The sequence below is a fragment of the Mastomys coucha genome, unplaced genomic scaffold, assembly GCF_008632895.1.
Source record: "Mastomys coucha isolate ucsf_1 unplaced genomic scaffold, UCSF_Mcou_1 pScaffold21, whole genome shotgun sequence".
Classification (NCBI taxonomy): Eukaryota; Metazoa; Chordata; class Mammalia; order Rodentia; family Muridae; genus Mastomys; species Mastomys coucha.
The window spans coordinates 99,685,345-99,702,968 of NW_022196904.1; the positions used below are offsets into that span (position 1 = coordinate 99,685,345).

A 17,624-nucleotide genomic window follows, 5' to 3' on the forward strand; every position below is an offset into this window, starting at 1 on the left:
GAGAGGGTTGTTCTATAAGGAACAAGCCTAGTCTGGTCACCCCCTTTCTCTCTGCTTTTAGCTTTGACACATGACTGCTTGCTCCAACACACACTCCTGTCACTACCATTTGCCCTTTACTAGGAATTCCTTGTCAGAACCAAACTGACAATGGCACCATGACCTTGAATCTTCAGCACTGAACCAAATGAATCTCTTCTTAAACTGAATGTGGTCATGCACGCTTGTAATTCCTTTACTCACAGGGTAGAGGCAGGAGGATCATGAGTTCAAGGTCAGTCTGGACTAAAAAGTGAGAATGTGTCTCCAAATAAAACAAATAAACAAACAAACAAGGCCTAGGGGACTGTTGAGGTGAATCAGTAGGTAAAAGTGCTTTCTCGCTGAGTTTTAAAACTGAGATCAATCCCCAGGGCCTAGAGGGCATAAGGAAAGAACTGGCTCTCACAAGAAAAGAACTGGATACTCTATCTTAAGGCTAACAGTCCCATACAATGTAACACATCAGCAAGAGTTGTATCTCATAGTCAGAAGCTCTAGGATCTGGAGAATGGCCATTGTCAAATTGATAAAATCTAGAATCATCTAGGTCCTGAACTCTAAGAGATGAGCCTCTGGCACGCCTTTAGTGGATTGTCTAGATTAGGTTAATTGAGGTGGGAAGACCTGCCCACTGTGGATTGTACCATTGCTTGGGATGAGATCCTGGACTGTATGACAAGCAGAAAGTGGGCTGAGGACATTCACTCTGCTTTCTGACTACAGCTGCACTGAGGCCAGCTGCCTCTAGCTCCTGCTGCCAGGATTCCCCACTGCAAGCTGTACCACTGAATCAAGAGCCAAAATAAACCCTTCCCCACTAGGTCAGGTTTGCCAGGGTATTTTAGCATCAGTAAAAGTAACAGACCTCTCTGGAGACACATTTTAGAAATGCTACATATTCTAGATTAGATCCTGATTGTGTTTTCTGGAAGAAATTCAAGTCTATATAGTACTCTGTGGATCTAATTCAGTGTCGGAGAAAGATTAGGGTTTGGCTCCACATAACAAAGAGGCTTTTGACTTCTGCCAATGGTTTGGAAATGTGCATTTATTTTCAAACTCAGCTATGTGACACTCTACAGTTCAACACTGCCACACCTACCTGTGTGAGGTTTAACAGCATTAGGGACTGACAGCTGGTGACATGTATGTCCAGTGTTACCCTTGCCATACCCTCTTCCAGGCTGCACAAAAGAAACAGCCTATATGACTTCATGGCTAGAACGTGAAGGTCCTTTTAGGAAGTGACGTCAGTGGTGATGCAAACACATCCTTGGCGATAGAAGGCTGGCTACCAGACTCTCGGGCTTAAGCAGAAATGTCAGCTTTCAGGAGCATCTCGAATGGAAACTTCTATTCCATTTCACAGTTACGTCTGGAAACACAAGACTGGCTTCCATGTCACTGGCCATGTGTGGCAGCAGCTGTGGCTGCTCCAAGTTGTCCCTCGACTTCCCGAAAGGGTAGACCAACAGTGTGTTTTCAGCCATGCCATTCCAAATATGGCTCTGCCCTCTGGAGAGGTCCCTTTCCTCAGCTGTCCTTACAGCTGGAACAGCATAGTTGCTGGTCTGTGCCTGCAGGCTTTGGAGGCCAGTGGTGATGCTGAAACAGTTCACTCATGTTCTCCTCAACTCTGTCTCACCCAGAACAGGGGTGGGAAACTTGCTGCCAAGTGGACAATGGGCTCACTGGGGCTGGATCTTCTTTTTTGCTGTGGGGGTGGGCTGAGACTGGACACCCTCCTCCACAAAGTCCTGCCTAACAGCTGCTCTCTATTCATTCCCTGTAAACCCTGGCTTTGTCTTGGAGGTGTTTATGCAGTTAAATCTCCTTCAGCTGTACCTAATACCACGAAAGCTTCCAGGTAAGCCATACCCCTGCCTGCAAAAATCCCTCTGCCTGGCTTTCAACCTCATTACCTTCAATGGCACATACTTGGGCTTCTCTCTCTCTGCCATTTTCTAGCCACTGTAAAGGTGTTTCTTCAAAAACAGTATTTTAAAGTGAGGCCTAGTTTTGAGGGGGGGTACATGTCTCTCTGAAGGGACTGATTGCATGGAGTCAGGTTCTTGGATTTGAAAATGGTATTGCTATAGTCTGACTTCATTCTTGCTCTCTACAAGAAAGATAAAAATAAGATGAGACCATGAATCAGTCATGACAGCTTTCTCATGGTAATAGAAATCATCATGAAGGTGATGGAACTGGGCCACCTCAAAACATCATGTGTTCTGGGCTGCTCTCCACCTTGAATGTTTACTTGTTCTTTTAACCAACATTAAATGACTCTCTCCCATGGGTTTGCCATGCTAGGTACCTAGACAAGAAGTGGATAGTCCTTGAGGGAAAACATCCAGGGAGACAGATAAATAAATAAGTTAGACAGTAGATACAGTTCAATGATTAAAATTTAACAAGTGCCAGAAGCACTAAGCAGGGTGCCGCCCACTAGGTTGGGTATGTAAGAGTGTGGAAGGAGTTCAGGGAGGCGTGTACCAAGGGATACTGTTTATGCTTGGTCCTCAAGAGCGGCGAGAAAGAGAACAAAGGCAGCAAAGATGCTTCCTAGTTAGAGGACAATGGGAGACACAATGTCATTTGTGAACCATGGCTGGCTAGGAGCAGCTGATGGGCCAGCGGAGGGTGTGGATCAGACTGGAAGGCCCCCAACTGGAGAAGGCACCCACAGGTGAAGGGTCAGGAGTGCAGTCCCTGGAGACAGACCACTATAGTTTGAATGACTTACTAGCTATATATGCTTGACAAGTTGAATCATTGTATGTGTGCATATGCACTGTGTGCACTCACGTGTGTGTGTGTGTGTGTGTGTGTGTGTGTGCACTCTTGTATCATTTATGCTTCTGTTTCCTTATTTGAACATGGAAAGAGTGATAACTTTCAAATTTTGCTTTTCTTGATGAATTACTGCCTATATAATACAGATAGTTTTTGGCTCACAATACGTTCTACATGAATGACAGCAACAAAACAGTAAAGCAACCACAAGAGAAGCCCCATCTCCAACTGAAGTGAGCTGAATGAAGGAAATCACCAACCAGTGTGGAGAGCCGCCATACTGGAGAAGGATGCACTGCCTTCAGTTTGATGCTGAACAGATCCTTGGAAGGACACATTGGGGTTGGAAATATCATGAACACTGTAGTCCTGAGGTGCTAGGTAGAGTGAGAGTCAGAAGTGGAAGGCACACCTTTTCTTACCGAAGAGGTGGGTTAGCTGTGTAGGACCACTTTCAAATGGAGCAAGCAACCAGGGAACAGACTGTGCCAAACAGCAGCTCCAACCTGGCCTCTAAAGTGGAACAAAGACATGATTTCTCAGGGGATTCAAACATTTTCGGAGTGTGTGGAGGGCTCACAGTGTTGGTGCCTGGTGACCACTACTCTATACCTAGTGAAAACCAGTTGGTTGGCATGACATGGGTGCCACTGAGCAGAGCACACTTCCAGAGAGTGAGTGTCTTTGTGCACAAATGTGTAAATTGTCCATATGTATACAGATTTGTTACATATTGATTCACATCTTCCTGTTTCCTTTCTAGCACTGGGCTACTTTTAGCCTGTGTATTTTTATGAGAAAGCTTTCCCACTCTCTGAAAAGATATGGTGATTCTGAAAGGGAGAGAGAAAGCGAAAGAATGGTTGTGATACATGAAGTGGGAAGTTGGACAATATCTGTGTTGTGACTCCAAGTCTGAGCCTTATGGGCAGTCCTGGCCGCTAGGCACAATTCTTACTGACCATGAAACAGGGAGGAAAAGGGGGAAAGCAAGCTTGCTTCTCAGTTTCCCCTGAAGGAAGGGGTTTCAGTTCTCCCAATCCATCTAAGCCAGGGGCAGAACTCTTCCCTTGGGCTAGAGTCCTTAATGAAGGTAGCTTCTTTGTCAATCAGACACTTTCCCAGAGCATGATTTGATCTTTTGTTGATCCCTTCAAAGCATCAGGTTGTTGTGAGTAGCTTCCATGAGTGACAGGAGAGAGCCTCCTTGTTCCCCAATGGGATGGGTGGCCACATGTGCAAACCAGGTCTGACACACTGTCCTTAGGGGCAAGGTGTTGGGGTGAATGCACTAGAGCAGGGCATGGCTGAGGAGTCCAATGTCCTACTGCTCTGCTGGCAGCTCTTGCTGAAGTCCAGAGCTCCACCAGGAGTCCCGCTGGGCTGCGGAGCAGGTGGATCTCCCAGGGGGCCCATCAGCTTGCTCTGTGCAGGAGTTATAGGAACTGTAGAGCCCAAACACAATACTCAAGACCAGCATCACTGCAGCCATCATCCAGATCACTTGCCAGTGTTGACACAGTTTAGGATACATGACTTGTAAGAAGTGGACCAGTTCTTCAAGTTTGCTGTCAATAAAATATAGATAGAGAGATTAGTATACTGGGACACATATCTAATGTCCAGACCCATAGTTCCCTGCCTGGGGATACCTTCTATGATGTCTAAAGCAGTGGTTCTTAAATTCAGTTCTTAAATTCAGAGAAACACATGGCAGATATTATTCAAAATATCTTTTGAATGAGAATCCCACAGTTAACATCTAAGAATCCCTGGGTGATTTTGGTGCCACTGGTCCAAACTGTGGGAGGCTCATGCAGAGATGTTTGTCAACTCTTTATCTTCATCCTTTTCTTCTCCTACTCTCCAAACCCTGTTCTCTCCATTTGTCTGTCTTTCCCTTGTATCTCTCTCCTCAATTACCATATCCCCCTTGCTTAGTTTCCAACTTTCTACCAGCCCACCCTCTCTCTTTTTAGCTAAGTAAAAAGACATTGATCAGAGTCCCATCCTAGAGCTTTCCAGAGATGTCCTGCACACTTTAAACAAGCTATATTTTTCTCCTGTGTCTAAGTCCAATCCTATGATTTGCAAAGCAAGATAATTGAAGGTTACCAAACCAAAGAGGTGAAGAGAGTGACCGAGGGTCACCCTGAGTTACAACACAGACACTGGAGTGCTCACACCAACTGCCTAGCAAGCTTGAAGCTTGAACAGAGAGCTGGTAGGAAACAGAAGGCTTGCCAAGAGTCAAAATATTCAGCAAATGCTCTCCCAAGAAAGGGGCCAGGTCCTTAGAATTCTTGCCTTGGATGCCAGGGCCACATGGGACAGCAGTTGGTCCCTTGTTCATGTGGGGACCCCATCAAGCCATTCTAGCTGTAAAAGTCATTACTGGAAGTGGACCAGTCTCAGCTGTACAAGCCATTACATGACAGCTTTGTATATTTGCTTCTGAGAAAAATCATTGGTGACTTATGCAACTATTGGAAAGGGAGAGACAGGAATTACAAGCTTCCTTCCTTCCAGCCCTATTTATCTTGGGATCCTAGTGGGACACAGCTGGAATCCAAAATGGAGGCATTGTTCAAGTTCTATTTTTGTGATCCACAACAGGCTGCTGGTGTGGTGAGAAGCCCACTCTAAATCCATGTTTAAAGACTTATTTTTTTTAATTATATGTCCAGAGGGGGAGTGTGCACACTGGAGTGCAGGTGCCTGTGGAGCCAGAAGGCATCAGATCTCCTGGAACTGGATTTACAGGAGGTTGTAAATTCAGATCCTCTACAAGAGCAGGATGTGTTCTTAACCGCCAAGCCCCTAAGTCTTTCCAGCCCCTAAATCCATCCTGAGTCTACAAAGGAGCAGGTCAAGATCTGGTGTGTGATCCTTAATTGGTCACCCATAAGAGAAACTGGAAATAAAATTAGGCCAGAAATAGAAATCCTTTGGGATTGGTAAAGCTTCTGTTTCCTGAGTATTATTGGAAAAGTAAAGGCACCTGCTTAACTTTCATTTCAACTCCATAGAACAGTTAATGCCAAAGCCTTTAAATAAGGGGCTAGCTGCTAGGCTTACTGAGTTCAGTGGTTTTTATTTATTTCTATATTTTTAAAACTTATTTAATTTGTATGAATTACATGCAAATGTGTATATTTGTATGTATGAATGTATGAATTATGTGTATGAATGGGTTTTTTTGTTTGTTTGTTTTCAAGACAGGGTTTCTCCGTATAGTCCTGGCTGTCCTGGAACTCACTCTGTAGACCAGGCTGGCCTCAAACTCAAAAATCTGCCTGCCTCTGCCTCCCAAGTGCTGGGATTAAAGGCGTGTGCTGCCACTGCCCGGCATGTGTATGAATGTTTTGCCTACACATATGTATGTGCACTATATGCACACCTGGTTCTCATGAGAGTCAGAAGAAGGTATCGGTTACTCTGGACATGGAGTTAGGACAGTTATGAGCCATGATATGTATGCTGGGAACTAAATTTGGGTTCTCTGAAAGAGCAACAAGTACTCTAAACCACTAGGCCATCTCTCCAGCCACAACATTTCTTAGAATGTATAAAACAGAACATAAAAACTCCTGTGTATATGTGTGTGTGCATGTGTTCATGAGGAAGAGAGAGCATGTGTGTATGCGTGTGCATACACCTACGGATGCACATAAAGGTCAGAAGAGGGCATAGGATGTTTCTCTCTATCCTCCCCTATCCTTTTGAGGAATGGTCTCTGCTTGAACCCGGGGTTCATGTTTGCTTAGGTAGGCTAGAACTCAGCAAGCTGCAGTGATCTGCTTGTCTCTGCCACTGTTGGAGTTGGAGTAACAAGGTGTGTACAGGATGTCTGGCTTGCTATGTGAGTGCTGGGGTGCAAACTCCAGTCCTCATGGTTGTGCACCAAGTGTTCTTAATAACTGAAACATTTTCCAGTCCACATGGAACTTTTGGTAGCTTCTGCTTGCTAGTGCTGTACATCTCACAGAGATCCCACGCTCAAGTGAAGGCTCCTGTAGGCGGCTCTGGTTCTAAGGGATTCCACAATGGACTGAGCATCGTCTGGCATTAAGCATGACAGCTTTTGGGACCAGTGTGGCTTGGGTTATGGGTGAGAGAGGTGCTCTATGACAGCGGGTGTGCAGTTTATATGATAAACGTAAGCTGGGATGAGTCTGAAGAAGTGATGCTGTACTCCCATGCTGAAGGCTAAGGTCCTTTGAAGGCCCTTGCTCTGGTCTTGCATCAGTTATCTCCTCAAAAGTTAAAAACTCTAATCAGGCATTAGGATGGGAGTCTGAATGAGGCCTCTATAGGACCAAGTGCTGCAGATGACTACTGTCCACTGTTGCTCACAAGTTGGGCAGAAAGGGAACCCGGCAAAACCTTGCTTCCCTAGGCTTTCATGAGACAGGAGAGGGCTGCTACTTGCCTGCGATCGAGTTAGCTAGATAAGGCCTGTGCTTTATAAGCCAGACTGTTTATAGTCATGTGCCCGCCCGCTCTGCTTGTTTCTCTTTTGTTCTGTGTGTGGAAGCGCTGGAAATTCTAGCCTGTCTTAGATGAATTGGCTGCGTCCAAGCTTGGGCTTGACAAAGGCAGCCTGGTGGTCTGCAAAATAAATGCAGGTGACGCCCAAGAGGGAGGAGCACCCAGACGCAGTTGATGCAGTTGCATGGAGTCAGGGTTGTGCTTCCATGGTTCAACTTGAGGCTCTTTCACCATAGAAGGTGGTGTTCCTAGCACAGGCATGTTTACCATGAGGAAGCCTTTTCCCTGGTACTCTGATAAAGCTCTTCCCTTGGCAATGGGGCTAACCCAGGCAGGCTAAGCCCCCTCAGGCTGGTTGCATCTTGGGCCACTGGGCTCTGTCGATGTTATCTACAGGCTTTGAAATACAATTATCGTCTTTCCAGTCTTTACTTACTACCTTATTCACTATGTGTAAGAGGTTCTGGGGCTTGCCCAGCAGGAGGTTCAGATAGCAGACACTGTGTCTGAGGTCAGTGGGAGATGATCGTACAGTTAATGGTTTTGTCTGCAGAAGTTCTGGACAGAGCCAAGGGGGTCGAAAAGAAGATATCAGTGAAGTGTTCCAACATTGCTATAACTATACTTGAGAAAAAAAACAAAAACAAAGCAAAACCAAGATCTTCGTGTACTAATAAAGACAGTTGGGCAGAATATGTGAAATTAGGGCTTTTCTGAAAATCTGGGGTATTGATATGATCTTTAGAGCAGTGTATGTTTCTCCTTAGAGACAGTTTATTCTTTTCTTAAACACATTCCTATGTGGGACAGTCCTGGCCTAGTAGGGTTATAATTTCATTACGTGGAATATCCTACAACTAGACAAGGCTATTTCTACTGTTCTTGGTCTGGGGATATACCTCAGTAGAAGAGCACTTGGCTACTGTGTGTGAGGTCCTGGGTTTAGTCACTGATGGCAGTTTTGTCTTGTTTTGTTTTTAATATACTGTTGTGCAAGGTATAGTAAGTCCTATACCTATAGATTCTCTCTCTCTCTCTCTCTCTCTCTCTCTCTCTCTCTCTCTCTCTCTCTTGTGTGTGTGTGTGTGTGTTCCATCTCTGTTTCTACTGGTTAGAGGAGATATTTTGAAACAGAAAATATTTCATTCCCAATCTAAAGTGAAGACACCATGCAAATGACCAAGTGTTTGGTCAACACAGCAGGATCCTGGTAGAGACTGAACTTTGCTGCTGACCTAAATTTGTTCCCTGCTTTGCTGTTCCCTCTGCTTCCCTCCACTGCTCTTGTTTTTGTCGAAACCCTTCTCTAGGAATTCAGGCCAGCTCCTCTGATCTATGGTGCAGGCTGTGGAATGGGCTGACCCAGAGCTTGGCTGGGAGTCCACTAAGAGTCCCTCTCCGTTTCTCAGCTCCTAGGAACTCTGACCCCTCAGCACTTGCAAATATGCCACTGATAACTTGATTTTCTCTACTTTCTGTAGTTATTGCTTTCTTAAGTTCTGCTAGCCAAGAATTTGAGTTCTGTTGGCCAATAATTTGGGCCCCAGACCTACTGCCATTGAGCACTGGAGTTTCCATCCATTTTGTGCAGTTAAATGACTTGCAACACATTTGGGATCAAATGTAGGCTTCCAACCTGCTTCTCTGGTCCTTCTCATCCTCCTGGGTTTCTTCTACCTCTTCTGGCTCCTCAGGACTCTCTGTCTTCTGTTCTTCTTCCTCTTCCTCCTTCAGGTCTTGAAGATCTTCAGTCTTCTTTACCCCTTCCTGGGATCTGGAGGGCCAAATAGGAACAATTGAGTCTGGGAGGGCCAGACACAGGACATTCTTGCCTGAGGCTCTGGGGGAGGGGACTCAAGAACCCCAAGTCATTGCGCACGTCCTGTGGCTCCATACAACAGGAAAAAGCTGGGAAGTGCCGCTGAACTGCAACACGACTCATGTCAGTAACATTTCCCCTCACTTCTCAGCCATCCTTCCTGTTTATGTGACAGTGTGACAAACTGACTGGGAAAAATTGTGGGACAGGGTCTGCTGCTGGTTGTTATTCTATAAAACATTCCCCGGAGATAAGATTACATTTTTCCTGTGGAACCTAGGAGCTTCAACTTTAGGGGGCACCTCATCTCAAGATACTGGGGTATTTCATAGACATGCCAGGGCTTGACATAGTGAGGTACCCAGAAAATATTGGCAGAACCAATGGAGAGATTTTGCTCTCCTGTTTTGGGGGAGACTTTCCTTAAAGGCCCCTTGGGATTCTTGGGATCACATATTTCCATGAATACAATATGCTCACTTGTCAGGCAGCCTGGTGTCTAACTTCATTGGTTTAATTGCAACAATTCCACCGACAACTGAGTGACTACACACAGGTACCATGGGGCTCTGTGCCCATGTAAGCTGAATCTCCCTCAGGAGTCCATGGGGCACCATGCTAGGTTAAAGGTGAGTTTCTATGAGTCCTGGGCCTTTCACCCTGCTCAGTGCTCTCTTCCAGTGCCTGATAGCTGGCTCTCGTTTACAGATAGGCCAGGGTGGAAGTGGTGGGACAAGGACAGGAAGTGGGACCCCTAATTTATACAGAAGACCAGGGCAATTCTAGGAAGCTCAGTTGAAGGTGCCCCTGGGCACTGTTGGCAATAGCATGGCAGATCTACACATGTGTCAGGAAGCCTCAGGCAGCACCAAGAATAATCTAGCCCAGGCCCTTGTTGTTTAGACGTTTCTAAGCAGCAGCAGCAGGCCTGAAAGAGAGGAGTCTATTCAAATCTAGTCAGTGTCTAAGTACATCCTGTGTCCGGCTTCCCTTGGTAGGCCCTCTCCACTGAAGGAGAGGCTTTGGGCCCATTGACTGCTTCCCAAAAACTCCTCAGAAGCCAGCCAGGGTGTGGGAAGTTCGCTGTGCCAGGTGCCCCGGGGTGGCGAGGTCTGACTCACTGACTCACCCTTTGTTGTAGACTTCTTCCTCAGCCCTGGCCTTGGCCTCCTGGCTCGTCTCCTCCAGGCAGCTCGGGAGTGGCACAGGGGCACACACTTCACAGTTAGCCTCTGCATTTGTCTTTCCACTGTGAGAGGAGGGAAGAGCAGGACATCATTGCAAGGAGAGACTGCACATCTGCAGACAGAACCATATCTTTGGCCTGGTTCCTGATTCAAAGAGGAAATTTAGGCTCTTTCACTGGCTTTTGGGTTTTAAAACATCTACCCTGAGACAAGATTTCATAAAAGCACGTCCATGAATCTTCCCCAGACCACTGAGGAGGCAGACCCTACATCGGCTTCTTTAGCCTTATGTCACCAAATCCAACTTTATGCTTATTTGAGGAAGTGCTGTGAGTGGACAGGCAAGCGTCACAGGCAAGTGTCACAGGCAACAGAGCACTGCCATAAGGATATAGACAGAGACAGCATAGGCTGTCCTGTATCGCATGACTTTCACTTATTCTATCAACTATGCATTGGGTATGAGAACATTACAGGTACAAGATGATATGGATTGTAAGAAGGAAGGGAGAAACATCCTTTTTTCTAATGTAGAGTTTTGCAAAAGGAAAAGGTAGTGATATTAATTATGAATTATAATATTTATGAAAGAAACTATTCAGTGACAGAAAATGACAAGGAGAAGATGGTCACAAAGAGTGGATGGTCATAAAAGAGTTCTTGGAGGTGCTGAAATTGAAGCCTCAGAGATGAAATATGTATGCAGAGATCATCTGAGGCAAGAAATGGAAGGTAAATAGACTTTGAGGTGCAAGGGATGCTGGGAGACCCTAGTTGCTGAGAACGGTCAATATGGCAGAAGCTAAGTTTGGAGCAGAATCAATTGCCATGCATATGAGATGTCCAAGAACAGATGTTGGGTGGATAGTTGGAGATGCCCAAGTGAGGCAGAGATGAGTTCTTGGCTAGAGATAGTCGTTTCATAGTTGTAGGAACATAAAGAACAGATAGTGGCTTAAGGGAGAGCATCAGGAGAGAGGAGCAAGATGAAAGGACAGAAGTAGCAGGTAGAGAGATGGGTGCAAGCAAGAAGAGTGGGGAGGCTTAGGGGTCAGGGAGAGGGCTCACTGTGTCCACTGTGTCTTCTGAAACTCTGTGTCCCTGGGGAGTATGATATGCAGGACTCACAAGGAGCCTTGAGACAATGGATGAACGGGCTCAATGAAGAAAGGGAAGTAAGAAATGCACAGCCACAGTTTGAGTACAGAGGGGAGGGGAGCAGGGAGTGACTGGCTGAGCTGCTCAGCTGAATAAGTGGCTCTAGGGTGCAGGCAAATTCAAGCACAGGGAGAAAGGGTCCAGCAGAGGGGATGAGAGAAGGTGGCCAAGGGGACACTGCCTTTAACTAAAGCAATTGAGACCTTAGGAAAGTAAGAGAAGCGGGACAGTGGTGGCACTTGGGAGGCAGAGGCAGGCAGATTTCTGAGTTCGAGGCTAGCCTGGTCTACAGAGTGAGTTCCAGGACAGCCAGGGCTACATAGAGAAACTCTGTCTCAAAAAAACAAAAACAAAAAAAGAAAAGAAAAGTAAGAGAAACCTCTCCTTAATTGGGACAAAAAGTAGAAGCGAGGACAGTGGGGTGGAGACCTGACAAACATGATCTCCTCCAACCTGGTGACAAAGCTGATATGTTGTTTGTAAGGGCAATGCCAGGTCTTCTTCAGAGCGTGAGAGGACAGGGATCTGAGAGGGCCGAGAAACAGCAGGAAGTACAAGCACCATGTAGAATAGTAGGAAAATAAGCACACTAGCCAATCCTCTCAGGACGGTTGGGCATGCTGGGAACCTGTCTAATGAATGAATGGGAATGAACGTTCAGAGGAAGCAGCCTAAGAGACACACCTTCCCTACAGATGCACTCTGCAGCCATCTTGGTGCCCCTAATCATGGAGGAGCCCAGAAAGAAGGCAAACTCTGTAAGCTGAGCTTCCCAGCAGGGAGCTAAGGGACACTGCTTTTTCTTAGGCAGGGTCCGAGCCTTCAGCGCCCTTCCTGCTCTTGGCCTCAGCTTCCTATCTCTTAGCTTTCCTTCAGACCTTGAAAACATATGTTTCATTAGGCTGGAAACCAAAACCCATCATGAACAAGGAAGATAATGCTCTAAAAATACCAGCTATGCATAACATTTCTCCTCCTGCAAATTGTACTCTCCGCTCCCTTTCCTGAGACCTTTGCTGACGTGCAGTTTCCGATCTGTCCACTGACTGGAGCAAGTGAAGAAAAACACAGTTAGAGTCAAGGGCAGGGACGGTTGCTATTTCCGAAGTAGATTCCTATGTTAGAAGTGAAATTCGGCCTTCACACCTTTAGCTTCTTTTCTCTATAGCTGCCCATGTTACAGTCCTTAAAGCTAGACGGGTATGAAGAGAACTTGCCGGAGACAGACCTAGATTAAACTCCAGGTTTAGAGACTCTAACTAACCAGCCTGGGTTGTACAAGATTGTAGCCCCACTTGCCTGGCAGGAATGAGGATATTCTAATAGAAAATGCCCGTATCTTCCCCTTGGCTATCAGACTATTGAAACAATATTCCCCAAGAAAGTAAAAATCTCCTCTGGAATCGCATGCTAGCAGAAGAAAAGATTAGAAGCCTAGGCCAGCCAGAGGCAAAATTTGTCTCCTGAAAAAAGGCAGGCAATTTGCGGGGTCACCAAGTGGAGCTGAGACTGGTAGGCCAATGATGGGAGGAAGCACACCTTGACCAGAACTGTTGAGTTATGTGGACCTCTGGGCCTCTACTTAAACCCAATTCTGTCAGGACCCTGAATATATACTGGGTTGAGGGTCACTGGATCTCTGTTTCAATTCCCAATATAGCTGTACTGAATAAATCCTTTTTTTTGCTTTCTACTATTAATTTGGCCCTTTTAGTTGGCTGGTTGAGGGTAGGTGGTTGAGCCTGACTTGTTAGGGCTGCCAGGGCACAGACCTTAACTCTAGTAACAATTTGTGTGTGGGAAGACTTAAATCTAGCCCTGCTGCAGGTTGATGCTGACCCATGCTTCAACTGTTGTAGTCACTGTCCTTGTGAGGAATTCCTTCCTGGTGGATAAGAAACAATTCCATAGTTGCCTACACTCACACTACTGATGTTGGTTGAGCTGTTCTCTTGGGTCCGCTAACTTCCTGTCAAGAGGAGCATTCTTCCTTGACCCTCTGTCACTTCTCTTCTGGGGCTCTGCCTGCTGTGTAAGGTCCAAGGCATCTGCTGAATGAAGCCGTTCCCACCACATTCCCATAGCCAGCAATGTTCCTTCCTCCACAGACTGCTTCAAGTACAAGAGGCTGGGAAAGCCTTGGTTTCACACCAAGCAGGAAGCTGGGACAAATACGGTGATAATGCAAATGTTACTTTCTGATTTTTAGACCAAGCTTGGAGTTTCCTAAGTGTCTTCTCTGACTACCTGGAAGTTTTTCCTGGTGTATCTTTAAGACTAGGCTCAAGCCGGGTGGTGGTGGCACATGCCTTGTATCCCAGTCCTTGGGAGGCAGAAGCAGGTGGATTTCTGAGTTCGAGGCCAGCCTGGTCTACAGAGTGAGTTCCAGGACAGCCAGGGCTAAGTAGGGAAACCCTGTCTCAAAAACCAAAAATAAAATAAAAAGACTCTGCTCAAATCCTCCTTCACTGTGGGACCTTTGCTGATGTTCTACTGTCTCCCGGACCAGGTGGCTAAACTGGGTCTGTCACCATACTTCCCAAACAAAAGGAGAATGTTTTCACACCAGCCTGTCCCCTCCCTGAGGCTTTGGTCAATGGAGTGGCCTATGTTTGAAAGGTGTCTGGTGCAGACTGAAGTTCTTTTGTTCCTCCAACCCCTCAATGATGTGCCCGATCCTTGCATATGAGGTTAGTAAGAAGACAGATCCTATCTGTAAGTGAGGACTTCCATAGAACCTAGAACTTGGCTAGGGCTAAGAGAATCCATACTGAGCTCTGTAAATGAGAGTTGAGCACAAGCTGTGCCCTCCCCAGAGATCACTGGGTGGACTTTAGCATTCATCCTCACCCTGTGCCTTCTTTCTGGGGTGTTCATTAAACTGTGGCTGTTTTTTATCACTGTGCTCAGTTCTCAGTCACCTTGAGGTCTGTTTGTTCAAAGTAAATCGTGAGCCAAGCCAATTGTGTCCATTTACTGGTGAACAGTATTCAAGCCTTTATAAAATGCAGGTCTTGCCTCTTGGGCTCAGAAGTGCTGCTAAACCATCTCAGTTCAGTGGCTTCCTTTGATGAACCCAAGTCAGAAGACCTGAGTCATGGGGCCGTTCTTTACTCCCTCACACCCAACCCCAGATTCTTGGGTAATAATTATCCTGGGGTATACTTTTCTCCAGAATATAAACAATAAGGGGATAGATTGTTTGCTCTACAGATTTACTGACCTTGTTGCTTCAAAAGCACAGACGACAATGGTTTTTAAAAACCATAGCTAACACAGCACTGTGACATGCTAGCATTGTGGCCTGTTCATGAGACTAATCTGCTAACACTCCCACATCCCAGTTTTACTGTCCCTTGGTGAGTGCTCCTACATACACCCTCTCATCTCCTGCTCTGTCCTATGCTCCATACCCACCTACTTACTGGTTCTCCCCCAAAGACTTCTCTTTTTCACCCTTTCCTATGTAGTCACAATGATGTTCTGTTTTTCTATTAGGAGGTTAAGAGCATGAGCCATGGTCAGGGAGTGTATCACTGGGCATCATCTTTCTCATCGATAAGACAGATAAGGTTGATAATGTATCCACCTCATGAGGTTTGTGATGGTTTGTAGTGGCACTATTAGAGGGTATGGCCCTGTTGGAGTAGGTGCAGCCTTGTTGGAGTAGGTGTGTCACTGTGGATGTGGGCTTTGTCCTAGCTTCCTAGAAGCCAATATTCTGCTAGGAGCCTTCAGATGAAGATGTAGAACTCTCAGTCCTGCCGTCCTGCCTGCACCATGCCTGCCTAGAGGCTACCATGCTTCCACCTTGATGAAAATGGACTGAACCTCTGAACCTGTAAGCCATCCCCAATTAAATGTTGTCCTTTATAAGACTTGCCTTGGTCATGGTGTCTGTCACAGCAGTAAAACCCTAACTAAGACAAGATCCTTGGCCGGGTTAACAAGAAATGAACAGGAATTAGGACAAAAGGTGTCTGGCATACAGATACTGAGTTATAGCTGATAGCATGACTTGTCATCACCATCACCAACATCGTTCATTGAATTCACTGCTACCTCGAAATGCTACTCATCTCCTATTCACCTAGTTAATGACTTATCCTTCAGGTTTAACTTTAAAAGTGGATTCTTAGGGGGAAATATTTTCTGAGCCATGACCCTTCTTACACCCACACAGGGTTAGGGGCACATTTTCTCATGTGTTGGTCCCTTAGCAACCACACTTCCTTATGACAACATTCATCACACCATGGAATAATAGGCTGCTTCCCGTCCGACTTTCCCACTAGACTGGTATTCCTTGAGAAGATTCCACGAGGCTGACTCGAGAGCACTTGTCAAAAGAATGAAAGAATAAAAGACCACAGACATGCAGCTCCTCCTCTGTGCCTCTTTAAGGGTAACTAAAAACCTCTCTCTAGCCATATGTACATATCTCTAGACGTTTGACAAGATGAAGATGGTTTGTTATGAGATGGCCTGCAAGAGCAAAACTCAACGCTCTAAGCTCATATGAAATAGACAGTATGTCAGCTGCTCTGTACTGTGGACTGGCCACAGGCTACTCAACCGTCCTATCACGTGCCTAGCCAGTTTACTCCCTTATCTGGAATACTTAGGAAATGGGGAATCATTTAACGTGAAGCTCAATGCAACTGTGAATGTCTGTTAAATCATGGCACATTATTTCTCTTCAACATGACTAGGCAAACTAGAGTAGGTGGCATCTGCATATAAGAAAAGGAGACATTAATTCATATTCACTTGCAAATTGTTTCATGATTGGCTGTTTGGGGGAATCTATGATGCTTCCAGTCCTAAGCATTTGGAGAAAAAAGCAAGTTAGCATCTTTTCTAAGTCCATAGGGAGGAGCTGCTATTATTTGGAGTCTCTGGAGTCTCTCTTCCATTAGACCTCCCCGCCCTCTTTGCAGCTGGATATATTTCCAGGAGCGGAGTGCACAGTGTATACATGGCCAATGGCAATTTCGAGTTAGCCTAAGAGGGAGTTACAAACTGCCTCCTGGGAACCTCCGGCTCATCTCTGAGTCTCACTTGGGCCTTTTAGCTCCTGACTCCAAACCTGTGAATGGTAGCACCATCCCTTATCCTCATTCAGTTACTCTGCAGGTTTGGTACTGTTGTGCAGATTCTCCTACCAAGGACATCTCAAGTGCTTAATACTTCCCAGTGCCTTGGCCATGAATATTCAGCTAGCCTGAACATTAGTCCTGAATGAGAGTCTATCAAGGAGAGCAGGGACCTAGAGCTTCTGTTTCGCCTGGGTCTGTAGGCATAGAGTTGGGAAGAGGCCCTTGATGGAAATGCTCTAAAGTGGACTTGTAAGCCCAAAGTGAAGGCTGACAGAATTTCAGAGAGTATAAGTGATCACTTCTCGGTAGGTTCAGAGGCCATGAATTAGGCATCGTGGCTCTATGTGGTAAGATTTGTAACCTTAGATACTTTTGTTTCATGACTCATTTGTTGTCCTCTCTTGACAGTTTTCCTGGAGTGATCAGGAAGCGAGAGGAAAGAAGAGGGTACACTCCATGATATAAAGAAAGGACTAGGTGCCAAAAGGATGTAAATACTGGGCAAATGTTGACAGCAACCAGAGGGGTCCTTAGTGGGAACTTGGCAGTCACACACATCCTGAGAGTGAGGAACACAGGCTGAGTCTTGAGGCAGAGAGTTTCCGAGCTTCTCTGAACTGACAGAGGCCAGCATTCACATTCCCAGCCAGCCAGGCAACACAAAGCCTTCTACCAACAACAGAAAACAAAAGCCACTTCAAGGTAAAGAAGAAGAAATAAGGTCTACACTCCTCTAAAGAAAGCCCTGAGAGGTGGAAGCTGTAATCTAGATGCTTCCCAAGAAGCAAATAAAAAAGTTCAAAATGTAAGCTGTAAGCTCCCCCCATCACAGAGGAACGGCCTTAATGCTCTGGCTTAGCAGGAGATGACCTGAAAATTGCATGGAGGCCTGGGGAAACCAGACTCAGGGAGCTAGTGTGTCTTCTTCCTTCCCACTTTCCCAAAATTATTGTGCTTTGGGGATCTTTGCCCCCTCTACAATAGTTTAAATCCAAATAGTGATTCTATTCCCAAATAGAAGGAATGTAT

The 17,624-nt window shown here is 45.9% G+C and overlaps 1 protein-coding gene across 6 annotated transcripts in view; it reads right to left on the reverse strand.

Moving 5' to 3' along the window:
* Positions 1-1,072: 1,072 nt before the first annotated feature.
* Mrvi1 (murine retrovirus integration site 1 homolog) overlaps positions 1,073-17,624 on the reverse strand; it is a 137,019-nt gene continuing 120,467 nt past the window's right edge. For all 6 annotated transcript variants that reach the window (XM_031387878.1, XM_031387876.1, XM_031387875.1 and 3 more), the window contains 3 exons: positions 10,281-10,400; positions 8,969-9,106; positions 1,073-4,409 (listed from right to left, as the gene is read on the reverse strand). In XM_031387878.1, coding sequence (XP_031243738.1) covers positions 4,166-4,409; positions 8,969-9,106; positions 10,281-10,400 — 502 coding nt within the window. In that variant the 3' untranslated portion in view covers positions 1,073-4,165. The remainder of the gene's footprint in view (positions 4,410-8,968; positions 9,107-10,280; positions 10,401-17,624) is intronic.